This window comes from Notolepis coatsorum (assembly GCF_963971535.1).
Source record: "Notolepis coatsorum genome assembly, chromosome: 19".
In the NCBI taxonomy this organism is placed as follows: Eukaryota; Metazoa; Chordata; class Actinopteri; order Aulopiformes; family Paralepididae; genus Notolepis; species Notolepis coatsorum.
The window spans coordinates 6,860,008-6,887,008 of NC_140183.1; the positions used below are offsets into that span (position 1 = coordinate 6,860,008).

General features: G+C 44.4%; 1 protein-coding gene across 1 annotated transcript; it reads left to right on the top strand.

Moving 5' to 3' along the window:
• The first annotated feature begins 4,378 nt into the window (after positions 1-4,378).
• LOC311246797 (uncharacterized protein) lies at positions 4,379-27,001 on the top strand. The gene is made up of 6 exons (XM_084337047.1): positions 4,379-4,680; positions 6,320-6,414; positions 16,818-17,020; positions 18,161-18,302; positions 23,394-23,519; positions 25,190-27,001. The coding sequence occupies exons 2-6, from the start codon at positions 6,342-6,344 to the stop codon at positions 25,237-25,239; spliced, it is 594 nt and encodes a 197-aa protein (XP_084193173.1). The 5' UTR covers positions 4,379-4,680; positions 6,320-6,341; the 3' UTR covers positions 25,240-27,001.

The window sequence follows — 27,001 nt, forward strand, 5'->3', positions numbered from 1 at the left end:
ACAGACTGAGCTGCTAGAGAGACTGTCCTGACTGATACAGACTGAGCTGGTAGAGAGACTGTCCTGACTGATATAGACTGAGCTGCTAGAGAGACTGTCCTGACTGATATAGACTGAGCTGGTAGAGACAGACTGTCCTGACTGATATAGACTGAGCTGGTAGAGAGACTGTCCTGACTGATATAGACTGAGCTGGTAGAGACAGACTGTCCTGACTGATATAGACTGAGCTGGTAGAGACAGACTGTCCTGACTGATATAGACTGAGCTGGTAGAGAGACTGTCCTGACTGATATAGACTGAGCTGGTAGAGACAGACTGTCCTGACTGATATAGACTGAGCTGGTAGAGAGACTGTCCTGACTGATAACAGACTGAGCTGGTAGAGAGACTGTCCTGACTGATAACAGACTGAGCTGGTAGAGACTGAGCTGGTCGTTTTGGTGCGTATTAGGGCTGACCCCTATTAGTCGAATAGTCGACTAATCGATCGAAATGGGCCGTAGTCGACTGCCAACCTCTTAGTAAAAAAAAAATTTTAAATTTTATTTTATATTTTTTAATCATTATTTCCAAAAGAAAAGAGGCCTAGAAGCGTGGCTAACGCTAATGGCGCGCATACCAGAGGCTAACTGCCTAAAAAAACAGGCACAGAGGCACTGAAAGAGGATTTCACCCATCTAATGAACACACTAGACTAGACAAATATCAAGATGTATCCATCAGTGGACCAATTGCATGCTTTTGCAGAGGACAAGAAGCCTTCAGTCGCCTCCTTCAGACATTAATAAGCACCCCCACAGCCCAAATGGAATGATTAAAAAAAAATATATATGATTTTTATTTTTTTTCAAAATTTCTTTTTCGACTATCGGCTAATTTCGGCCAATCATAGTCGACTATCCAAATCCTTAGTGCGTATCATGAATGAATGAAGTTTATTTTTTGGCCTTGTTTACAGACAAATCAAACACACCCGTGTGGACTTACAAAAAGAAAAGAAAAAAGAAAAATCACAAATGTTATTGCTTATTTTTGCCTATCCTTTACAAATTCTTAAAAACTAAATATATTTGAATATAAGAAAGAGAAACTTAAAATATGCTGCAAGATATAATTTTTTGAAAGAAAAAAACAAATGTTTGATGTTTTACTCAAAACTACTCCTGAATTATTTGATCCTTTAAGGATTTTTTTAAATCTCCCCTGAGAAGTACACAACTTCAACCCGTCACTAAGGCTATTCCATAATTTAACTCTCAAAATTGAAACGCATCTAGCTTTTACATTAGTTCTTACCTTTTTACATGTTTTAAGAATACATAACCCTCTTATTAAATTATACTTTCCTTATCTTGGTTTAAAGAGACATTGAATACAAACTGGTAGGCTTTTACTCTTGGCACGAACATTTTTTTCCAAGGTTTTTATGTACACCATAATGTGCAGGATCATTTTCAAGTAATGAAAAAAACTATAAGAATAATTATATTGTAAATTATAATGTTATAATAATTATATAAAGGCTGTGGCGTCGCGTGGGTAAAATAACAGGGGATGCCAAAAAAAATGTATTAAATATTTTTATTTTTTTATTTTTATTTTTTTAAGTCAAGCAGTCACCATGTACACGACTACAGTACGGCTCAATACACACAATTTTATAAGGGGATGCAGACCAGAGAAAGACGTTTGTCTTGTTTACATCAGGGTCATTAACACTTTCAGTGCCACTCACGAGATTTCTCGGGTTTTTTTATAGGTGGTTGCATGCCACTCACGAGATTTCTCGGAATTATTATTATTATTATTTTTTTGCGATCTGAAAAATTTTTGCATCACCCGAGCCTACCCGAGTATAGCCGAGGGGCGCCGGCTATCACTGTGGAAAAAAGCGCCCCCTGTCGTCTCCCAGATGACATAAGTGATTTTGGAATGGACTCAATGAAAATGAATGGGGAAAAAAATCCGGTACTCCACATTTTCCAGTTCACTGATCCAGCCGGGGTTACTAGAGTTCATTCTGGAGCCTCAGATCCCCGCGGATCATGGAGTTCTACTGTATCGCGTTGGATCCATACACGTATCGATTTTTTCGAATGGTGATCAGGAATTGGAATATACCAGTTGGATACCATCTGATGTCAGGTAAGGACTCTATGTTATCAGTGGTAGGATAATCAGAGTAAGTTTGATGAAGTTATAAGCTGTTTTGTGAAATGTCTTCTTTCGGTTTCACTGTAAAAGTCCGTGAGGAAATCAACGGAGCGATTATCAGTGCGCGGCCATAATGTGCGTGCGTGCACGTATAATATTGATCATCTAGCGTTTATTTGAAAACGATTCATAAAAAGGCAGACGAATATCAACGTTGTGGAATATTCCACTAAAAGACGATTTTCATAGAATGCTCCAGAATGAGCTGTTTTTTATATCAAAACGGGGGCTTTTCTAACTGCTCTGAAACGGCAACGACGCGATAAAAAAACAATCTGCCTTCACAGCACTGACTGGAAAATAGTCTTTGATAATGCGATGGGCAGATTAGACACATAGCCATAATTTAAAACATAGATTAGGCGATATTAACGTTAACATTGGCGCCGATGGTGGCATTCAAGCGGTAAAACGGAAAACCAGGCGTGGCGCTGAAAGTGTTAAAGGGGAACTATTTTACTATTTCTTTCACTATTTGGGCACTTTTACACAATTCCTGTGAGTCTATGGAACACCTCTGTAATATATATATTTTTTTTATTCATTGTTTTGTATTTCTAATCAAGTCCTCAAAAACAGCATTTTTCTACCTCAAGATTTCGAGCTGTTTTGAGCCTGGGCTCCTAAACCACTGTGCATCGTCGTGTTCGCCTGAACATTAAAATGCAGCAGTGACTATATGACATCACATATAGGCACATTTTCAAACGACTCAGTTCAGTGAGGGTGAATATTGTGAGAGGAGAATTGGAAGAATGCGCCAATATGAGAATTTTGAGACATAGATCATATTAATATAAGTTCACATAGCTAGGAAACAATGCTAAACACTCAAAAAGGCCATTTATAAGATAGTTCCCCTTTAATACTGCTGGAGCATTGGTTCATTTTTGGTCCGATTTTTCCTTGCACGATTTTGCGCGCCGCGTCGGAGCAAATTCGAGACACATATTCGGTTGCAAAAAGGTGTCCCACGGTCTCCTCTATGGCCGTGAATATTTTCACGCGGATCGGAATCGCGGCGCGCCCGTGGGACACTCTTCCGTTTTGGCGAGTTTATTCCACGCTTTCGGCTTTCCTTTTCCTTCCAGATGTTCCCACGATAGAAAGCTTGCGTGGAGGGGGCGGTCGGAGGGGGCGTAACGGAGATTGCGTTCGTCACCAAACCCCGGAGCGGCTGGATTCGCCTGTTCGAATCCAGCTCACAGCTCCGGGGTTGTCACCAGCTTGGCTGGCCGTTCACACTAATACAATTGGCAGTATTAGAGGGTGGGAGAAGCTGGCGGGGTGGGCTCACTTAATACAGCGTTTTTAAAATCACGCGACATTTTCAGGGTCGCGAGCCGACCTTTTCCCCTCGTTTTCGATGATGGAAGTGATTTAGGAAAAGCTTCGGCACGCAGAGAGGTACCCGTGGATTTAATCTCGCGAGGATCGGGGCAATATTCGGCCCGTTAATAAAATGTTCAAATGTGCAGAGGGGAGGCCAGACTACTTAGTCTGCTGACAGGCCCGTTTTAAGGTGTGGGCAGGGCTTTAGTCAGCTCGAATCTGATTGGCTAGTATTGGTTTTGGAGTCCACATACATGGGGAGGCTGGAGAAAGACACCTCCCCCTGCCTCCTCCAGTCTCCTCTGCTGCAGTGAGTCTGACAGTGTGTTAGAGAGAGTGAGAAGGAGAAGAGGGAGACAATTTAAAAAAAAAAAAGATTATAACACATGAAAAATAATAATTTTTTATTATTATTGTAAACTATATATAATATTTTTTTTTCTTCATATTTCATGTTTGATATTAATTCATATTTTTATAGGGAGGCCTGGCTTCCGTTGGCTTCCATGAGGATTCGCCACTGTATAAAGGTGGTAATAATCCATGTGCTACTGAAAGTGAACTGTAGTCACTAGTCTAGACGCAAGAGAAGGGCAAGTGGGGACAAGGAGAGCGAGAGAGATAGGAGGAAGTGTGTGTGAGAGAGAGAGAGATAGGAGAAAGTGTGTTTGAGAGAGAGGGGGGGGGGGGGGGGCAGAAAGAACACCTGAACAGGGAAGTAGAAACCTTGCATGATTGGCTGACATCCCAAGACTATTATTGTCTCAGGTCCCGCCTGCTCAACCTGTATTCCTGCTTGAAAATCAGGCTAATCAGGCAAGTTCCTTCATTAGTTTTTGTTTTGTGAACCTTCCTTATAGGCTAGACAGGACAGTGTGGAGAAAGAGTCAGTATAGTGTGTGGTTGGTTGTGGATGTATTGACACGTATCATACTAGTGGTGTAGTGTTGCCAGCAGCCACAGACTTACAGTGTCTATAGTATCTATAGGGCCAGGGAGCACTTGACTTGATTTCAGCAGGTTTTGAGGTTTGTCTTGAAGGAAGTCATCAATCAGGAGGTTTGCCTTGAAGGAAGTCATCGATCAGGAGGTCTCCAGCATCCAGACCAGAGGAGTTCTATTCATCTTGTGGTCAGTCTGATGTACTTTCACTTTTATTTATATTTCCAGTTTACAGTTGTATATAATCTGCAGGAAACGAGACACACGGAACACATTTGTAGTTGTAATTCTTGATTTAAGAAACAAAAACAGATTAGGAGCTGACTGGATCTGAGGTTCAGAGAACTAGAGGACTACATACTAGTAGTGGTGGGGGAAAATATCTATACAGTATAGTATCGCGATACTTTGCGTGGCGATACTGTATCGATACAAGGTCGCCAAGTATCGATATTTAATTATGCTATTTCTGTTCATTTCAATACCTGTAATAGTACAGTAGTCCACACACACACACACACGTGTGCATTCAGTTAAGTTGGAATATGACTGTAATACAAACAGTTCAGTTTGTCAGGTACATGCAACACAGATTACAGTGTTGACATCTGTCTGCTTGAGAAAATCCCATTTGCTGCAATAAAAACGATTGAAGTGAAATGAACAGACTGAAAACTTTATTTTATTAGATAAAACATGTTGACAAAGTTTTACTTTGCGGTTGAAAAAAGGTAATAAATCACAATATATTGCAATATTAATATCGCAATACTCAGCATATCGCAATATATTTTGAATCGCAATACTGTGACTTAAGTATCGTGATAATATCGTATAGTGAGGCCTCTGGTGATTCCCACCCCTAGTAGCTACTGCTGCTGACTGGATCTGAGGTTCAGGGGTCTAACCCAAGACCTGTGGTGTTCACTGACATTTTAACCCTTTCACTGCCACACCCTTTCTCTCCCACCCACCCACCCCCTCCTAATGTACAGTCCCCTCCCCATCATATGTATATACTCTGTCAGGATCTAGGGGTAACAGTACTGTATATTTGAATACCGTTTATGTCACAAATGTATCAGTACTAAATACCTATATGTCCCTATGCCATAAATGTCATGTATGTTGTGTATGTCATAAATGTCTATATGAATTGAAAATGGGGGACCCTGATGGAAACAAGACAAACGTCTTTCTCAGGTCTGCATCCCCTTAACAATTGTGTGTATTGAGCCGTACTGTATTGTACCCATTCTGCAATGTGTTAAATAAAGTTTTCATTCATTTCATTCATTCACACTACAGAAGGTTAACCCTTTACTATCACACTACTGACGGTTACCTGTAGGCGGTAGGCTGGCAGTGAAAGGGTTAACCTGCTGTTGTGTGGCAGTGAAAGGGTTAACCTTATGTGTATTGTCGCAGTGAAGGGGTTAACCGTTTGGTAGTGCAGCAGTGAAAGGGTTAAAGTCTGTAATTATCTCCACAATAGTCCTTTACTATATCTATATCTATCTATATCTGTACATATCCTACTCTTACTAGTAACACTGCTGGCCAGTATGACTACCATACTGTACCGGTATCACTGTACATATTATACTACAACTCTGCACATACATCTGATTAGCACTACACTCATTAGTACTCATTTATATATTTTGTACCCAGTTTAACCACCTGTTCATTGTATATAGTATTACTGTTGCACTTTACTGTTACATTTGCACTCTGGTTGGATGTCAAACTTATTTTCGTTGTACTGTACTTGTGCTGCATGATGACAATACATTTGAATCTAATCTAATGAAAAACTGTGCAATAGGAGGAAGAGGAGAGGGAAGGCGATGAAGATGGGGCCATGGTCTGGTCCAGGTGTGCTGCTCTTGGCTCTGTTCCATCTCCCTATACCCACCTCGGGTAAGGACAATATTATGGAAAAATCATATGTTCACCCTCTTACATTCCTTGTGCAATATTTAGTGTAATATTCCTTTACTCCATCTACGATAAACCGGCTTACTGGAGTACATTCTCTAGCGTACAGAGAGCATGTTTTGTCTGGAACCACTCTGACGACCAACTCTCTCATAACAAAATGTTAGTGACTCTGCCATTGTCTTCCGCTCTCTGTATCAAACTGAGACTCTGTGCACAGAATAAACTATATATTTTTTCTTATCCATTGACTCGATCTAAATTTCAAGTTCCCTGGACTTGGTAAAATAATTGTCCATAACAAAAAGGAGACTGGGAGAGCCTCCCGGGGCATTCTCTGGACATAAGGCGACATTATCCTGGTTTGGAATTGATAACGAGACAAAATAATGCAGCTCATTTGGGAATTGACACTGCTTTCAACTCTCTGAGCACTAACTCTGTGAGCACTAACTCTCTGAGCACTAACTCTCTGAGCACTAACTCTGTGAGCACTAACTCTCTGAGCACTAACTCTGTGAGCACTAACTCTGAGCACTAACTCTCTGAGCACTAACTCTGTGAGCACTAACTCTGTGAGCACTAACTCTGTGAGCACTAGCTCTCTGAGCACTAACTCTCTGAGCACTAACTCTGTGAGCACTAACTCTGTGAGCACTAACTCTGTGAGCACTAACTCTGTGAGCACTAACTCTCTGAGCACTAACTCTGTGAGCACTAACTCTGTGAGCACTAACTCTGTGAGCACTAACTCTCTGAGCACTAACTCTGTGAGCACTAACTCTCTGAGCACTAACTCTGAGCACTAACTCTGTGAGCACTAACTCTCTGAGCACTAACTCTCTGAGCACTAACTCTGTGAGCACTAACTCTGTGAGCACTAGCTCTCTGAGCACTAACTCTGAGCACTAACTCTGTGAGCACTAACTCTGTGAGCACTAACTCTGTGAGCACTAACTCTCTGAGCACTAACTCTGTGAGCACTAACTCTGTGAGCACTAACTCTGTGAGCACTAACTCTCTGAGCACTAACTCTGTGAGCACTAACTCTCTGAGCACTAACTCTGAGCACTAACTCTGTGAGCACTAACTCTCTGAGCACTAACTCTCTGAGCACTAACTCTGTGAGCACTAACTCTGTGAGCACTAGCTCTCTGAGCACTAACTCTGAGCACTAACTCTGTGAGCACTAACTCTCTGAGCACTAACTCTCTGAGCACTAACTCTCTGAGCACTAACTCTCTGAGCACTAACTCTCTGAGCACTAACTCTGTGAGCACTAACTCTGTGAGCACTAACTCTGTGAGCACTAACTCTGTGAGCACTAACTCTGTGAGCACTAACTCTGTGAGCACTAACTCTGTGAGCACTAACTCTGTGAGCACTAACTCTCTGAGCACTAACTCTCTGAGCACTAACTCTGTGAGCACTAACTCTGTGAGCACTAACTCTGTGAGCACTAACTCTGTGAGCACTAACTCTCTGAGCACTAACTCTCTGAGCACTAACTCTGTGAGCACTAACTCTCTGAGCACTAACTCTGTGAGCACTAACTCTGAGCACTAACTCTCTGAGCACTAACTCTGTGAGCACTAACTCTGTGAGCACTAACTCTGTGAGCACTAACTCTGTGAGCACTAACTCTGTGAGCACTAACTCTGTGAGCACTAACTCTGTGAGCACTAACTCTCTGAGCACTAACTCTCTGAGCACTAACTCTGTGAGCACTAACTCTGTGAGCACTAACTCTGTGAGCACTAACTCTGTGAGCACTAACTCTCTGAGCACTAACTCTCTGAGCACTAACTCTGTGAGCACTAACTCTCTGAGCACTAACTCTGTGAGCACTAACTCTGAGCACTAACTCTCTGAGCACTAACTCTGTGAGCACTAACTCTGTGAGCACTAACTCTGTGAGCACTAGCTCTCTGAGCACTAACTCTCTGAGCACTAACTCTGTGAGCACTAACTCTGTGAGCACTAACTCTCTGAGCACTAGCTCTCTGAGCACTAACTCTGTGAGCACTAACTCTGTGAGCACTAACTCTGTGAGCACTAACTCTCTGAGCACTAACTCTGTGAGCACTAACTCTGTGAGCACTAGCTCTCTGAGCACTAACTCTCTGAGCACTAACTCTGTGAGCACTAACTCTGTGAGCACTAACTCTCTGAGCACTAACTCTGTGAGCACTAACTCTGTGAGCACTAACTCTGAGCACTAACTCTCTGAGCACTAACTCTGTGAGCACTAACTCTCTGAGCACTAACTCTGAGCACTAACTCTGTGAGCACTAACTCTCTGAGCACTAACTCTCTGAGCACTAACTCTGTGAGCACTAACTCTGTGAGCACTAGCTCTCTGAGCACTAACTCTGAGCACTAACTCTGTGAGCACTAACTCTCTGAGCACTAACTCTCTGAGCACTAACTCTCTGAGCACTAACTCTCTGAGCACTAACTCTCTGAGCACTAACTCTCTGAGCACTAACTCTGTGAGCACTAACTCTGTGAGCACTAACTCTGTGAGCACTAACTCTGTGAGCACTAACTCTGTGAGCACTAACTCTGAGCACTAACTCTCTGAGCACTAACTCTGTGAGCACTAACTCTGAGCACTAACTCTCTGAGCACTAACTCTCTGAGCACTAACTCTGTGAGCACTAACTCTGTGAGCACTAACTCTGTGAGCACTAACTCTGTGAGCACTAACTCTGTGAGCACTAACTCTGTGAGCACTAACTCTGTGAGCACTAACTCTGTGAGCACTAACTCTGTGAGCACTAACTCTGTGAGCACTAACTCTCTGAGCACTAACTCTCTGAGCACTAACTCTGTGAGCACTAACTCTGTGAGCACTAACTCTGTGAGCACTAACTCTGTGAGCACTAACTCTCTGAGCACTAACTCTCTGAGCACTAACTCTGTGAGCACTAACGCCAGCATCCAAATCCGACTTAAATCAGACAACCACTGTGGTGATGGGACACAGATACTGCAGTGGGTGGTATTGTGAGATGTATAATAAGACCTCATAATCTCTATTGCTTGGACTGTTGCATGATGCATTCATAGTTCAATAATGAATGCGTTGTGAATGCCCAGTTAATGTAAAATGTTACAGAATTAATTCTTGCTGCACTCCATCCATTAATATCCCAAATATCCTCTTAACCCTTTCACCACCACACTACAGAAAGTTAACCTTTCACTATCTTCTGTACTGTGGTAGTGAAAGCGTTAACCCTTTGTAGTGTGGTAGTGCAAGGTTAACCTTCTGTATTGTGGTAGTGAAAGTGTTAACCCTTTGTAGTGTGGTTGTTACATAGTGTTATTGTTCGTTGAGCATCCTGATGGCCTGGGGATAGAAGCTTCTTCTGAGTCTCTCTGTGCTTGCCACGAGACTCCGGTATCGCTTGCCTGACCGCAGCAGTTCAAAGAGGCAGTTGTTTGGGTGGCTCCGCTGGAGTCTTTGATAATTCTCTTAGCCTTGCCCATGCACCGCTTGTTGTAAATGTCCTTGAGAGTGGGAAGCCCCCCTCCAATTGTGCGTTCGGGCTACTCTCTGTAGTCTGCTACGGTCTTGTGCGGTGCTATTCCCAAACCAGGAGGTGATATTGCCAGTCAGGATGCTCTCTATTGTGCATGAGTAGAAGTTCTTAAGGATCTTCTGACTGACTTGGAACTTCCTTAGGCGCCTGAGAGGCATTGCCGTGCCTTCTTCACAACACTGTCAATGTGTGTGGTCCATGTCAAGTCCTCGGATATGTGGACTCCGAGGTACTTAAAACTGTTCACTCTCTCAACCGGTGCCCCGTCGATGCTGAGGTGGCTGTAGTCCCTGACCCCCGATCTCCTGAAGTCCACAATCATCTCCTTTGTTTTGCTGACGTTCAGGGAGAGGCTGTTCTCTTGACACCATCCCGCTAGAACCTTGACCTCCTCCAGGTAGGCCCTCGTCGTTTGCAGAGATCAGGCCCACCACTACTGTGTCGTCAGCAAATTTGATGATTGTGTTGTTGTTCCGCTGTGCCACACAGTCATGTGTGTACAGGGAGTAGAGGAGGGGACTCAGAACACAGCCCTGGGGGGCCCCTATGTTGAGAGTGATGGATGAGGAGGTGCAGTTGCCTGCTCTCACCACCTGGGGTCTGCCCGTCAGGAAGTCCAAGACCCACTGGCAGAGGTCATAGTTCAAGCCCAGGTCCCATGAGTTTGGAGGGGACTATGGTATTGATTTTTTTTTGATTGAATAGTTTATTGATTTAGAATGGAAAATCACACATATACATTTGATCACAATATGACACAGGTATACATTTCTCCATTTACCAATAGGATATGGAATGCTGAGGAATGCTGAGCTGTAGTCGATGAACAGCATTCTCACATAGTTCCCCTGCCTCTTGTCCAGGTGTGATGCTGCTGTGTGCAGCACATGGGCTATGGCGTCCTCCGTGGACCTGTTGGGGCGGTATGCAAATTGCAGGGGGTCCAGGTTGATGGGGAGGGAGGAGCAGATGTCGCCCTTTACTAGCTTCTCAAAGCACTTCATGGCTATGGAGGTGAGAGCTACAGGGCGGTAGTCGTTGAGGCAAGCAGGCTTGGATTTTTTGGGTACAGGGATAATAGTGGACTTCTTCTGGTTAAATATGTCAGTGAATACCGGGGTCAGTTGGTCGGCACAGACTTTTAGGACGCGGCCAGGGATACCGTCCGGTCCTGCTGCCTTCCTGATATTCACTTTCTTAAAGGTCCTCCTCACCTCATGTTCTGTTACCCTGAACACTGAGTCTCCATCAGCAGTGTCCCCCCCTCCATTGCAGTGGTTTGTAGGCTGGTGTTGTTATTCACAGCCTCAAACCTTGCATAGAAGGTATTGAGATAATTTGCTAAGGAGATGTCACTGTTCAGCTTGAGGGAGGTGCCTTTGTAATCTGTCATCGTTCTGAGGCCCTGCCATATAGCTCTAGAGTCAGCCTGTTCATATTGAAGTTCAATTTTATCCCTGTAGCGCCTCTTTGCTTCTATTACTGCCCTCCTCAAGTTGCATCTCGCCACCTTGTGGTCATTCATGTTGCCTGCCACAAGCCCGGCGTTGTAGGCTGAGGTGCGCGCTTTCAGAGCCTCACAGTCTACACAGGGCTTTTGGTTTGGGTAAACTCTAATTGTGGTAGTGGGGATTGTTTCTTCCACCAAAGTACAAACAAAGTCCAGCACTGTCTCTGTGTAGTCATTAATGTTATCGCGGAACACCCCCCAGTCTGTACATTCAAGTGCAGCCTGTAGCGTTTCCTCTGACTCCACAGACCATTTCTGCACATCTAGCGAGACTACCAGGGCGCGCTTGAGACTTTGTTTATATTTTGGAGAAAGAAAGATGGCGTCATGATCAGATTTGCCGAATCCACTGGCAGCCTGAGACTTGTATCCACACTTAAATTGCGAGTAACAATGGTCTAAAATATTACCGCCTCTGGTGTTACAAGTCACATGCTGGTTAGAAGTCTGGCAATACTCTTCTCAGGTTGGCGCTATTGAAATCACCCACAACCACAATAGCAGCGTCAAGTCACATCTAGGGACCTCAAAACCTACTCAAGAGCGGCCTTTAACCTAGAACTGGAGAGCCTGGACTGGTCAGATGAGCTCAGTGGTACACTAGTTGAAGAAACATGGCTTGGATTCAAAACCAAATTCACAACAACATGGCACCCCTAAGAACTACCAGGGTTAGTGAATGCACACTGAAATACTGACCGCTATGAAAACCAGAGACAAAAAATGCTTGGAACTTCATAAAAGTCAGACAAAGCTTACCAAAAGCTCAAACAGTGAACTCCAAGCCCACGTGGTTGAACAAAAAATTCAAAGAAACAGACTAAGAAATTACGTAAACACCATGATCAAAACCGCAAAAAAAAAATCATCAATGACAAAACCGAGAAACAAAAACAAACCCTGCGAACTTTGGAAATTACTCAACAACCAACTAGGCTGCAGCAAAAAGCTTAAAACCAGATTTACAAACAAACAAAGACAGAAAACACTCTCATCACAGACAAACTGGATGTGGCCAAATACCTAAACATATTCTTTACAAACATAGCCACAACACTGGTTAATAAACTACCCTCCCACTCAGGGCATTTTGGGGTAGAACACATAGTAGCATACTACAAAAACCTAGGGGTCCGCAAGGACGACTTCAAGCTGGAAATGGTAACAACAGCTGAGGTACTCAAAAAAACTGAGCGCCCTCCAACCAAACAAGGCCACTGGCCATGACAATATCCCCTCCAAATTCCTCAGAGACTCAGCAGCCGCCATCACCCCAGTCATCACACGCATAATAAACCTCTCCATAAAACAGGGACACGTACCCAAAGACTTCGAAATTGCGATAGTAACCTCCCTGCACAAAATGGGCAGCAAATTATACCCAGGGAACTACCGCCCTGTTTCTATTCTTACCTCCATCTTGAAAGTCATGGAAAAAATAGTATACGAACAGGTCGAAAAGTACCTTGCGGAAAAAAAATCAAATCTACGAATTCCAATCTGGCTTCAGAACATCCCACTCCACTGACACATGCCTTCTCTATTTGAACGACCACATCAAACAAGAGGTGGATGCGGGCAAATACTGCGGCATTGATTGATTGGAAATTGTATTAATAGATTGCAGAATGTGTACAATACAGTACAGCTCAATACAGACAATTGTTAAGGGGATGCAGACCAGAGAAAGACTTTTGTCTTGTTTACACCATTTTCAATTCATCATAACATATATGACATACATGACATACAGATAGACGGTACTGCTACATCTATACATTTATGACATACCAGATTTACAAATACAGTACTGTTTTTGATCCAAGAAGAGTCTAAAAAAGAGAGTATATACATTTGACGAAGAAACTGTACATTGGAGGAGGTTGGTAGGTGACAAAATGGCATCCAATGTAATAAAAAAAATTCAACCAACGAACTCGATTCTTGTACCGGATCTCCTCTCTGGTAAACAAGAATACCCTGAAGACTCTGGCAGGAGCACTCATTCAAGGGTACTATGACTATGCTTGCACCTCATGGTACCAAAGCACCTCAAAGGCGCTAAAAATAAGATTACAAACATCACAAAACAAACTGGTCAGACTACTGCTTGACCTTACTCCTAGAACCCACCTCACCCCTGCCCACTTTGACAACCTAGGATGGCTTAGAGTAGACGACCGAGTACAGCAACTTGCAATGGGCCTGGTCTACAAGATACACTACACGACCAAGGTACCCATGTACATGTCAAAATACTTCCCAAAGGTCAGTGAATACCATGACCACAACACCAGAGGGAGCTCCACAAATCATGTTAAACCCAGATTCGGCTCAAACAAGGGACAACACACGTTTCACAATTATGCCACATCAATGTGGAACGCCCTACCCACAGCTGTAAAGGAATGTGAATCACTACCCACTTTCAAAACCACTCTCAAAGAGCACCTACGGGAGACTGCAATTCGAAACTGGCCCCTGTAAATGTCCTAACCCAACCCCCTCCAATGTACAGTAAATGTCCTAACCCAATAATACACGAGACCCTCTTCTTGGGACCAAGTAAGGTTTCGTGAATAATCCAATGTACAGTTACCCCACCCCGCCTACCCCCCCCCCCCCCACCCAACCACCTCCAATGTACGGTTTTTGAAAGTCTTTCTCTGGTCTGCATCCCCTTAACAATTGTGTGTATTGAGCTGTACTGTATTGTACCCATTCTGCAATCTGTTAATAAAATGTTCAATCAATCAATCAAAACCTACACACAGATGTTTTAAACTGCACTTTTTAAAGGCCTGCTTAACTGGTCTGTCCGGGAAGCCATTTGCATTGGTGTAGAGGTCACACATTCAGGATAGGATGGTTTCTGTGTGTTGTTCTTTGGTGTGCACTCCTTCCTTCAGAGAAGGTTGTTGTTTTGGGTAGGTGAGCTTTTTAATATTGTTTTTGTAAATGTTTATGTTCCAAATGTAGTTCAGTTTTTAAGCGAACCGGGAGTGGTTTTAAGTCAGTGTGAGCCTGAATACTTTTTATTTTGGGAGGAGATTCTAACTGTACAGAGAATGAGCGTGTGGATGCATCTCTGTTTTTAACTGACTGTAAATGTGTACTTTTGTGTGAACTTTTTAGAGCATGGGCTTTATTTAGATGGAACAGACTGGAGTTGGAAACTATGTTCTGGCTTCTGGAGGAGCCTCTGATGTATGGAGCCCGGCTGGACATTCAGCACGGTAGTAGACCTGGGCTTGTACAGCGTTTGTGCTCAGGTGGGACAGTGGAACTGAGACATATGGTGGATGTAGCTGGGCCAGGACTTTGAACTCAGACACAGAGGAAGTGGCTTCTCTACTGGGGCTGAGGTCAGCCCGTCACACCAGAGACATTTTGAACGTTTGGACTGAAGCGCTGAGCATCGGGGAATAAGACATGTTGCAGGAGTATTTCAGTGGAACGGAGGGTCCTGATGAGGGGGATCCGTTCCCTAAGCTGGGTCTTGAAATGGACCAAACTGGACAGACGGACCCATGTTGGGTTGCTCATATGTTGCTCCTGCTGAGATATGTATGTTGAATGGAAAAATGATGTATACATATTGTGTCAAAGAACAGATACTGTGTGGAGAAGCCAAAATGGCCGCCACGTATAAGAGGAGGAAATGGAAAGTGGCTCAGAACTGAAGTCAATGTTTAAGGCATTGTTAACTCATTGGACGCCATGCATTAGCCTCATCCTATAGTAGCTACCACCAGCGCTGTAAGCGGTGGGAGTCGCTCACCTTGTTTGCACTGGGCTATAACTATTTAAATATTATAGCTATATATGCAATACTATGGCCCATTTGACATTGAGTATCTATCGTTCAAGATGTGAAAAAGGAATATTTTTTCCATCCATACATTCTCGTTTTATACCGTGGTGAATATAAGTATGGTTTTAGAGTGGTCTAGGAGGGTAATTCCTGGGAGGCTAGTAATAGGCCGCGACGCATATTGTACTTAATCCATTGGCATTTTGTCCCTATACACGCTACAATAAATTAAATAAATAAATAAATAAATTCAAATGCATATGATCTGTATATTATGTTCCATCATGCATGCATGAAAGGGGGGGGGGGTCGTTTCTGATTAATTGATTGTCAATAACGGCATTCGTTAGTACAACAGCATACGCTGATCAGGGCGATGGCTATGAAAACAATGGACAACCAAGCTGAAATTTACGTTAAATTGCTCTTACCTGTGGCCGATGAGACTCCAAAAAGAATATTCCAATTATTGATTGCCATCTGCTAGATCGTATGTCCATTTGGCCCACGCCATAACCCCCAACGCATAATGGCGTCCCGAAGGCGATTCAATGCGATTGGGTGAATATCTTGATCCACGTTACAAGAAAACTCAGCCCGGATGACTTTCAATGACACACAACCACAGACTCAGAGTCAGAAAGGAAGTGCGACATCGGCCGCATACCACCAGGCGGCGGTATCGGACCGTTGCGATCTCAGACACATTGCCACACAGTACCACAGCATACCTGGATGATTTATGAATGGAAATAGCGAATAAAAGAAATAACGATCCAATAACGAGTATACGTGTTGTTGGCGTTATTCGATTGGCGGGCTATAACGACTATACTCATTGTTGGCAGCCATTGAGTTAAGAGCCAGGGTCAGAGTGGATTTAGGATTTTATTCACGCATTAATAATATGGACACATTGTTGTTTGGGTGGAGCTTCAATGAAGTTATTTGTTGTGCTGTAGAAGGGCAGTTTAACACTGCTTTTACGTTAGATCTCATGTGTTTTTGAGTATGATGAGGACACATGTATGATGTCCGATATAATGTGTAGTTATTTAATTGTATTGACACACACCTTGTAGTGAGATTATGTAAATAAATGTTTTTTCTAAAATTAAATAAAATTAAATCTCTCTCTGTCTGTCTCTCTCTCTATGTCTGTCTCTCTCTCTCTTTCTCTCTCTGTGTCTCTCTCTGTCTCTCTGTCTGTCTCTTTCTCCCTCTCTCTGTCTTTCTCCTTCTCTCTCTCTCTCTCTCTCTCTCTCTCTCTCTCTGTCTGTCTCTCTCTCTCTGTCTCTCTCTCTGTCTCTCTCTCTATGTCTGTCTCTCTCTCTCTTTCTCTCTCTGTGTCTCTCTCTCTGTCTCTCTCTCTGTCTGTCTCTTTCTCCCTCTCTCTGTCTTTCTCCTTCTCCCTCTCTCTCTCTCTCTCTCTCTCTCTCTCTCTCTCTCTCTGTCTCTCTCTCTCTCTCTCTCTCTCTACCCCCCTCCCTCCCCCCTCCCTCCCCTCACCCAGCCCAGGATGGGGCTGCTACCCCCCAGCCCTCCTTCCTCTTCAGTAACCAGCCCGGTAACCTGAGTGTGGCGGCAGGTGACTCGGCGGTGATCCGCTGTCGGGCATCTCCGGCTCCGTCGCGTCTCACGCTCACCCTCTACGGTAACCGCGGAAACCGCAGCCTCATCTGCCCCGGAGAGCAGCCGGTGGAGGACATCCCAGAGGTGAGCTTCCTCTCTGCACCACCAGGGGGAGACGTCCCTGTGAGGGCCCTTCAGAAGACATATCATATTTATAATATATATAATACAAACATATCATTTATAACATATATATTTATAATATATATAATACAAACATATCATTTATAATATATATAATACCAACATATCATATTTATAATATATATAATACCAACATATCATTTATAATATATATTTATAATATATATAATACAAATATATCATATTTATAATATATATAATACAAATATATCATATTTATAATATATATATATATATTTATAATATATATAATACAAATATATCATATTTATAATATATATAATACAAATATATTAGTGGTGGGACTCGATAAAAAATGTTAATCGAATTAATTCGAGACTTTATAGTTAATTAATCAAAATGAATCACATTTTAATCGCATATCAATATTTGATGCGAAAAGCAACATTTTCCAATTCAAATGAATTTTGGTATACGAGTGAATCAATGAATATACATTATACATACGTTTATGCAGCAAAATCCTGTATTAGCTACTACACAGACCAACAAACAACAAAGTGCAGCAATTTTAGGAATAATATATATATAGCACAAAGGACTTTTTGTAAACTCAAGCACTTTCGAGGTAAAAGTAAAACGCAGGACTTTCAAGTACATTCCAGAACAGTTGACCATTGGAAAAAAACTCTTGATTGATTTCAATTTCTCTTATTTTATTTTTTTTATGAACAAACCAGACTTAAGAAAAAAAGTTATTTGCGATTTATTATACTTATAGCACATGCATGAGTCTGGTCTCCTTTGAAAGGTAACATTCTTACACAATAAAGAAAAAATCATCATGCGATTAAATGCATACATTTTTTTAACTTTTAATTCTTTCTGTAGTTAATTAATTGAAATTAATGCGATAAAGTCCCAGCCCTATTATTTACATGTTTTATATGACACACAGTATATTCCATTATGTTTCCAATGTCTTAACCCTTTCACTACCACACTACAGAAGGTATCGGAAATTAAGAGTTGGACAATATCGGTATACCGGATATCGGTAAAAAAGCCAACATCGACCATCCCTGAACTGTAACACACACACCCCTCTGCACCACCCAGGCTCTCCGTGGCGGCTGTGAGCAGAACGCAGGGGAGCTGGCGGCCGTATGGACCATCACTGGAACCTCTTACCACGACAACGGCACCCGCTTCGTCTGCAAACAGGGGGACCAGGAACTCACCGTCTTCCTACGGGTCTATGGTGAATACTACTAACCTTTGACTAGTATGCACTCTGCTACTAAGGGATCTGCCTATATTACTACCTACTATGATGATGATGATGAAGACTTTATTTCAGACTCAAGGTCCATATTACACATATACAAAACAACAACAAGAATACAATTACAAAAGAACCAAGGCCGGCGGTTAGGTGGCCGAGCGGAGATTGCGTTCGTCACCAACCCCGGAGCTGTGAGCTGGATTCGCCTGTTCGAATCCAGCTCACAGCTCCGGGGGTTGTCACCAGCTTGGCTGGCCGTCCACACTAATACAATTGGCTGTATTAGAGGGTGGGAGAAGCTGGCGGGGTGGGTCCGGGTCGTTGTAAACAGCGACTCCTACAGTTCGGTCGGGGCGCCTGCTAAGCGCGGATAGGACCTGAGGGGGATAGTGTGGTCCTCCCACACGCTACGCCCTCTCAATGAGAATCCGCGCTGCCAGGTGAAAAGAAGCGGTGATTGGCTGGACGTGTGTCGGAGGAAGCACGTGGTAGCCTCCACTCTCCCAGATGATCTGACTGTGGGGGGTAAGTGCGCAGCGACCAGGAAGGGACTGGGAATTGGCATACGACTAACATTGGGATGGGAGAAAAATGGAGGGGGAAAAAAGATTAAAATTTTTACAAAAGAAACAAGGCCAACAACATAGATTAAAATACATAAAGAAAATACATAAAGGCATCGATTCCAATGTTTCCACAAATCAGAGCCTTGTATCACTTTGTTTTACATCACTAATGGCACCTCTGTTATGGTTTGTAACCGACCCCAATCGCACAACACAAGACAGGTATGAGAGTAAGCCAAAACAGGGCATTTATTCAATACAAACAAAAAGCGGCACTGTCCCTTTAAGGGAGAACACAAAACACTGGAACAAAGAAATAGGGAAAAATGTGGCACTGTGCCTTTAAGAGGCGAGCAGGCTAAGGGGAAGGCTAAGGGACAGGGCCAGGGCAAAAGGACAGGGCAGGAACAGGGGCACTGGAGAGGGGAACAGGGACAGAGGCCCGGGGAGGCGGGCTGGAGACAGGGACAGAGAAAACAGGGTTAAGGCCTTGGACAGGGCGAGGGCCAGAGCTGCTTACAGGGATGGCAGGGTTCAGACGGCGGAGGCCTGGCAAGGAGATCCTCCTCGGAAGTGAAGAGACGCATCCTCCCGTGGGATAGGAAGCGATGCGCGCCGGCTTGAGCGTCTGGAGTAGGAGCGCGCCGGCTTGAAGAGACGCATCCTCCCGTGGGATAGGAAGCGATGCGCGCCGGCTTGAGCGTCTGGAGTAGGAGCGCGCCGGCTTGAAGAGACGCATCCTCCCGTGGGATAGGAAGCGATGCGCGCCGGCTTGAGCGTCTGGAGTAGGAGCGCGCCGGCTTGAAGAGACGCATCCTCCCGTGGGATAGGAAGCGATGCGCGCCGGCTTGAGCGTCTGGAGTTGGAGCGCGCCGGCTTGACGTCTGGAGTGGGACACTGGAAAACCTCCCGTAGAGGATTAGAGAGCGTAGACGGTGTCCCACTCCAGGCAAACGGCGACAGGTGGTGATGGCTGGCACCTCGTCTCACGCCGGAGACGCGGCAGGTGATGGTAACGTCCAGGACTCCATGAACACTGAACACAGAAAAGGATAAAGAGTCCAGAACAAAGAACCAGCATACAGAACGACCCGACGAGGACTGGAGGGGAGGTCCAGGTATTTAAAGCCCTCTGGGGCGCTAATCATAACTTATCACAGCTGTGAAAGGTAGTCCAAGGGTGGGGGCTGGTGAAGAGCAGAAGAGAGTAAAACATCGCGAGGGTGGGGGCTGGTGAGGTGAGGAGACAGGGAATCAAAGGTCCAGGGAAAGGCGAAACCTCACAACCTTTTATCTTGTTTTTTTTACTCTAATAAACGACACATACATTTAAACATCAAGTTCCTCAGCAGAGCATGGAAGGTGGGGACATTTGTAGTCACAAACAAATGGCTTGCACTAGTCCGTCTTGGGAGCTTAAGGAGGATCCTAAATGCATCATTATATGCTACCTGCAGTTTTTTTTAGTTTTTGCTGTGCTATAATTACACCATAGGTGTGCAGTATAAAATGGAGTACAATAGGCTCTGAACAGGCTTATTTTTACATTGTCTCTGTACACATAACATTTTCGTGCCAGCATATTGGCCTGTGCATACAGTTTGCAGTATTAGTATGCTAATATGTCTCTAATACTATGCACTCAAAACAGTGGCACTCAGGTTTGACACTGTTTGATGAACAATGTTACTCACCCATAGTTGCCAGAGTTGTAGCCTTCCTTCCTGCTGACTTGTTGTACAGAACTTGTAAGTCGCTTTGGATAAAAGCGTTCAGCTAAATGACTAAATGTAAATTAAACTTAAAAAATGTTTTCCTCAAAACGATATTACTTATTCTCGCTGCTACAACGGTCTCTCTTACTCCTGTCTCTCTTACCCCTGTCTCTCTTACTCCTGTCTCTCTCTTACCCCTGTCTCTCTTACTCCTGTCTCTCTCTTCCTCCTGTCTCTCTTACTCCTGTCTCTCTCTTACTCCTGTCTCTCTTCCTCCTGTCTCTCTTTCTCCTGTCTATCTTACTCCTGTCTCTCTTACTCCTGTCTCTCTCTTCCTCCTGTCTCTCTCTTACTCCTGTCTCTCTCTTACTCCTGTCTCTCTTACTCCTGTCTCTCTTACTCCTGTCTCTCTTACTCCTGTCTCTCTTACTCCTGTCTCTCTCTTACTCCTGTCTCTCTTACTCCTGTCTCTCTCTTACTCCTGTCTCTCTTTCTCCTGTCTCTCTCTTACTCCTGTCTCTCTCTTACTCCTGTCTCTCTTCCTCCTGTCTCTCTCTTCCTCCTGTCTCTCTTACTCCTGTCTCTCTTACTCCTGTCTCTCTTTCTCCTGTCTATCTTACTCCTGTCTCTCTTTCTCCTGTCTCTCTTACTCCTGTCTCTCTTCCTCCTGTCTCTCTTCCTCCTGTCTCTCTTTCTCCTGTCTCTCTTACTCCTGTCTCTCTCTTACTCCTGTCTCTCTCTTACTCCTGTCTCTCTTTCTCCTGTCTCTCTTCCTCCTGTCTCTCTCTTACTCCTGTCTCTCTTACTCCTGTCTCTCTTCCTCATGTCTCTCTTTCTCCTGTCTCTCTCTTCCTCCTGTCTCTCTTCCTCCTGTCTCTCTCTTCCTCCTGTCTCTCTCTTCCTCCTGTCTCTCTTACTCCTGTCTCTCTTTCTCCTGTCTCTCTTCCTCCTGTCTCTCTCTTACTCCTGTCTCTCTTACTCCTGTCTCTCTTTCTCCTGTCTATCTTACCCCTGTCTCTCTTACTCCTGTCTCTCTTTCTCCTCTCTCTCTTACTCCTGTCTCTCTTTCTCCTGTCTCTCTTCCTCCTGTCTCTCTTCCTCCTGTCTCTCTTTCTCCTGTCTCTCTTACTCCTGTCTCTCTTACTCCTGTCTCTCTCTTACTCCTGTCTCTCTTACTCCTGTCTCTCTTACTCCTGTCTCTCTTACTCCTGTCTCTCTTCCTCCTGTCTCTCTTTCTCCTGTCTCTCTCTTCCTCCTGTCTCTCTTCCTCCTGTCTCTCTCTTACTCCTGTCTCTCTCTTACTCCTGTCTCTCTCTTTCTCCTGTCTCTCTTACTCCTGTCTCTCTTTCTCCTGTCTCTCTTCCTCCTGTCTCTCTCTTACTCCTGTCTCTCTCTTACTCCTGTCTCTCTCTTTCTCCTGTCTCTCTTACTCCTGTCTCTCTCTTACTCTTGTCTCTCTTACTCCTGTCTCTCTTACTCCTGTCTCTCTCTCTTACTCCTGTCTCTCTTACTCCTGTCTCTCTCTTTCTCCTGTCTCTCTCTCTTTCTCCTGTCTCTCTTACTCTTGTCTCTCTCTCTTCCTCCTGTCTCTCTTACTCCTATCTCTCTCTTACTCCTGTCTCTCTTACTCCTGTCTCTCTTACTCCTGTCTCTCTCTTACTCCTGTCTCTCTTACTCCTGTCTCTCTCTTTCTCCTGTCTCTCTCTTCCTCCTGTCTCTCTTCCTCCTGTCTCTCTTCCTCCTGTCTCTCTTTCTCCTGTCTCTCTCTTACTGCTGTCTCTCTCTCTTACTCCTGTCTCTCTTTCTCCTGTCTCTCTCTTACTCCTGTCTCTCTTACTCCTGTCTCTCTTTCTCCTGTCTCTCTCTTTCTCCTGTCTCTCTCTCTTACTCCTGTCTCTCTTACTCCTGTCTCTCTTACTCTTGTGTCTCTTACCCCTGTCTCTCTCTTACTCCTGTCTCTCTTACTCCTGTCTCTCTTCCTCATGTCTCTTACTTCTCACCTGTCCTCACTGGCACCCACTTCCTCCCTCCCTCTCTCTCTCCCTCTCTCCCTTCCTCCCTCCTATCCTTCTCCATGCTGTTCTCGATCCCTATTTCCATCCCTAATTGTCACCCACTCATCTTCTCTCCTACTTCAATCCCTCTCACTACTTCCTGTCTTCTCGCCACTCCCCTACTTTCTTCTCCTTCTACATCCCTCCACTCCTCTCTCTGTCTCTTTCCCTTCCCATCTCCTCCTCTCAGATGATGGCACACACCTTGCTCCTCTCTCCTCCTCCTCCTCCTCCTCTCAGATGATGGTACACACCTTGCTCCTCTCTCCTCCTCCTCCTCCTCTCAGATGATGGCACACACCTTGCTCCTCTCTCCTCCTCTTCTCAGATGATGGTACACACCTTGCTCCTCTCTCCTCCTCCTCCTCTCAGATGATGGTACACACCTTGCTCTTCTCCTCAGCAAATAAATTACTCTTAGATGTCCCAAGGTCTAGGCTAAAGACAACAGGTGATCAAGCATTTGTGGCCGCTGCCCCTAAAATATGGAACAGTCTTCCACTGGAAATTAGGTCTGCCAAGACCCTACAGAATTTTTAAACACAGCTGAAGACTCACCTGTTTTTATTGGCGTTTTTTTTATTATTGTAGTTTTTATGACTTTGTGTGTAAACTGTATTTTGTATTTCTTTTAGTATTTCTGTTTTTATATTGTACAGCACTTTGGTACAACTTCGGTTGATTTAAATGTGCTTTATAAATAAAGTTGACCTTGCTCTTCTCTCCTCTCAGACGACGGCACACACCTTGCCGTGATGCTCGGCTGTGTCCTCGGAGGCTTCTTCGGCATGGTGTTAGTGTTTGCTTTGTCTTGTGTGACGCTCTGGAGATCAGAAACCCTGCGCAGGTGCTGCTTCGGTAAGTTTTACACATTACAGCTTCACCATCTGTCTTCAAACAGCTGTTACATCATCATCATCTATCTTGTACTTTTCCAAAGTTCATCTTTAAGATCTCTGAGTGTCACCGAATATTGTGAAACTAACCCACAGGTACAGACGTGAACTGAGACTGATGTGTGGTCTCTCTACTGTAACTGAGACTGATGTGTGGTCTCTACGGTAACGGAGACTGATGTGTGGTCTCTCTACTGTAACGGAGACTGATGTGTGGTCTCTCTACTGTAACATAGACTGATGTGTGGTCTCTCTACTGTAACTGAGACTGATGTGTGGTCTCTCTACTGTAACAGAGACTGATGTGTGGTCTCTCTACTGTAACTGAGACTGATGTGTGGTCTCTACTGTAACTGAGACTGATGTGTGGTCTCTCTACTGTAACAGACTGATGTGTGGTCTCTCTACTGTAACAGAGACTGATGTGTGGTCTCTCTACTGTAACAGACTGATGTGTGGTCTCTCTACTGTAACAGAGACTGATGTGTGGTCTCTACTGTAACAGACTGATGTGTGGTCTCTACTGTAACAGAGACTGATGTGTGGTCTCTCTACTGTAACAGACTGATGTGTGGTCTCTCTACTGTAACAGAGACTGATGTGTGGTCTCTCTACTGTAACAGAGACTGATGTGTGGTCTCTACTGTAACAGAGACTGATGTGTGGTCTCTCTACTGTAACAGAGACTGATGTGTGGTTTCTCTACTGTAACAGACTGATGTGTGGTCTCTCTACTGTAACAGACTGATGTGTGGTTTCTCTACTGTAACAGACTGATGTGTGGTCTCTCTACTGTAACAGAGACTGATGTGTGGTCTCTCTACTGTAACTGAGACTGATGTGTGGTCTCTCTACTGTAACTGAGACTGATGTGTGGTCTCTCTACTGTAACTGAGACTGATGTGTGGTCTCTACTGTAACAGAGACTGATGTGTGGTCTCTCTACTGTAACAGACTGATGTGTGGTTTCTCTACTGTAACAGACTGATGTGTGGTCTCTCTACTGTAACAGACTGGTGTGTGGTCTCTCTACTGTAACAGACTGATGTGTGGTCTCTCTACTGTAACTGAGACTGATGTGTGGTCTCTCTACTGTAACAGACTGATGTGTGGTCTCTCTACTGTAACAGACTGGTGTGTGGTCTCTCTACTGTAACAGACTGATCTGTGGTCTCTCTACTGTAACTGAGACTGATGTGTGGTCTCTCTACTGTAACTGAGACTGATGTGTGGTCTCTCTACTGTAACAGACTGGTGTGTGGTCTCTCTACTGTAACAGACTGATCTGTGGTCTCTCTACTGTAACTGAGACTGATGTGTGGTCTCTCTACTGTAACAGAGACTGATGTGTGGTCTCTACTGTAACAGACTGATGTGTGGTCTCTACTGTAACAGAGACTGATGTGTGGTCTCTCTACTGTAACAGACTGATGTGTGGTCTCTCTACTGTAACAGAGACTGATGTGTGGTCTCTCTACTGTAACAGACTGGTGTGTGGTCTCTCTACTGTAACAGACTGATGTGTGGTCTCTCTACTGTAACAGACTGAACTGTCATCTCTCTACTGTAACAGAGACTGAACTGTCATCTCTCTACTGTAACAGAGACTGAACTGTCATCTCTCTACTGTAGGAGACGGCCAAACAGATGACGACATGGAGACAATAGTCACAAAGGACTAGAAGGAGAACCACGAATCAGGATGTATTCTGTCCAGCGACTGGAGACAGACCACCCACGTTTTTTGGGATCAATTCACTTAACAATTCAATCAATTAAAAGGTAACAATTTATACATTAATTGAACATTCAGAATGCTTACTCGTCTATGGATGCATTACGCTTGTGAAATAACAGGGTCATAATACATTCATTTTTTTTTTTTATCTACTTTTTCTCCCATTTTCTATTTTCTCCCATCCCAATTTCGTATCATCCAATTCAACCCTCCCCTGTCACGAACGCTGTTTCTTGCCTCCCACAAGCCGGCTGCAATGTGGACTAAGTCATACATAGCACAAGTCCCCTCCGGTACTTGAGGTAACAGCAGTCGCATCTTTTCACCTGCGCAGCTCGATCTCTGTGTCGAGGAGTAACGCGTGGGAGGCTCACGCTGCCCCCGACACTTCCTGATTCTACTGCGCAGGCGCACCAACCGACCTGTAGGAGTCGCTGTCCACAACGCCCGATCCCCACCCATCAGTTTCCCACCCCCTAATACGGCCAATGTGTATTAGTATGAACGACCAGCTAAACTGAAAGCAATGTGGAGCGCTGGGCTCGAACAGGCGAGCCCAGCGTCTCCGCATTCGTGGCGATCGCCTTGCCCACTACGCCACGTAGCCGCCCTGGTCATAATACATTCATAACACATATATGACACTGCATACAAGCTACATATAATCCAAGTTACCATTGAAATATAGAAGAAAAGGCGGCTGGGTGGCGCAGCGGAGATTGCGCTCGTCACCAATGCGAGAGACTCCGGTCTCGAATCCGGGTGTCAGCATTGCCTCCGGCTTGGGCCAGCCGTCATACTAACTCGTTTGGCTGAGTTAGCAGGAGGGAAGTCCATGGGGTGGTAATCTGGCGTTGTGGACAGCGACTCCTACAGGTCAGGTCAGGGCGCCTGCACAGCAAAAGACAGGAAGTGGTGAAGGCAGTGTGACCTCCCACGTGTTACACTTCACCAATGAGAGTCCGCGCTGTCGGGTGAAAAGAGAGCCGCTGGCTGTCTCTGCATGTGTCGGAGGAAGCATGTGGTAGACCTCAGGGCTCCCTTGACCGACCAGTAGGGGGCACATGCGCACAACGACCAGGTAGGGGAGGGGGGAATTGGCATAACGACTCAATTGGGATGGGAGGAAAAAGCACAGAAAATCAGGCGGAGAAAAAGAGGATTAAAAAAAAAATATATATATATATAGAAGAAGGTGGGATCACAACGGTACGTCATTCAATAGACCTATCTCAAACCCTAACCTCTCTTCTTGATCAAGAAGAGGGCGGGGCTTGAGATAGGTACATTTTGTGTCCTGAGTGTGTCGTGACACTGTTATTGCACATGCATAATGCATTCATAGCTCAATAATGAATGTGTTCAGAATGCCCAGTTAATGCAAAATGTTACAGATTGAATTCTTGCTGCACTCCATTAATATCCCAAATATCCTCTTAACTCTTTGTAGTGTGGTAGTGAAAGGGTTAACCTTCTGTAGTGTGGTAGTGAAAGGGTTAACCTTCTGTATTGTGGTAGTGAAAGGGTTAACCTTCTGTAGTGTGGTAGTGAAAGGGTTAACCTTCTGTAGTGTGGTAGTGAAAGGGTTAGTATCATACCACTTACCACCAATAGTGAAGTGGTCTCGACTCCATCTGATTGTGCAGCTGTAATTCTAATGCACTACAACAGGTGTGTCTTTTATCCCAATACATTTTTATACCCTT

What these genes read in the sequence shown, in the direction of transcription:
- LOC311246797 (XM_084337047.1), top strand. Translation starts at nt 6,342, where the DNA reads ATGAAGATGGGGCCATGGTCTGGTCCAGGTGTGCTGCTCTTGGCTCTG. An exon ending in TCTCCCTATACCCACCTCGG is followed by an intron (nt 6,415 to 16,817) that starts GTAAGGACAATA and finishes CCCCTCACCCAG; the next exon opens with CCCAGGATGGGGCTGCTACC. An exon ending in CGTCTTCCTACGGGTCTATG is followed by an intron (nt 18,303 to 23,393) that starts GTGAATACTACT and finishes CTCTCCTCTCAG; the next exon opens with ACGACGGCACACACCTTGCC.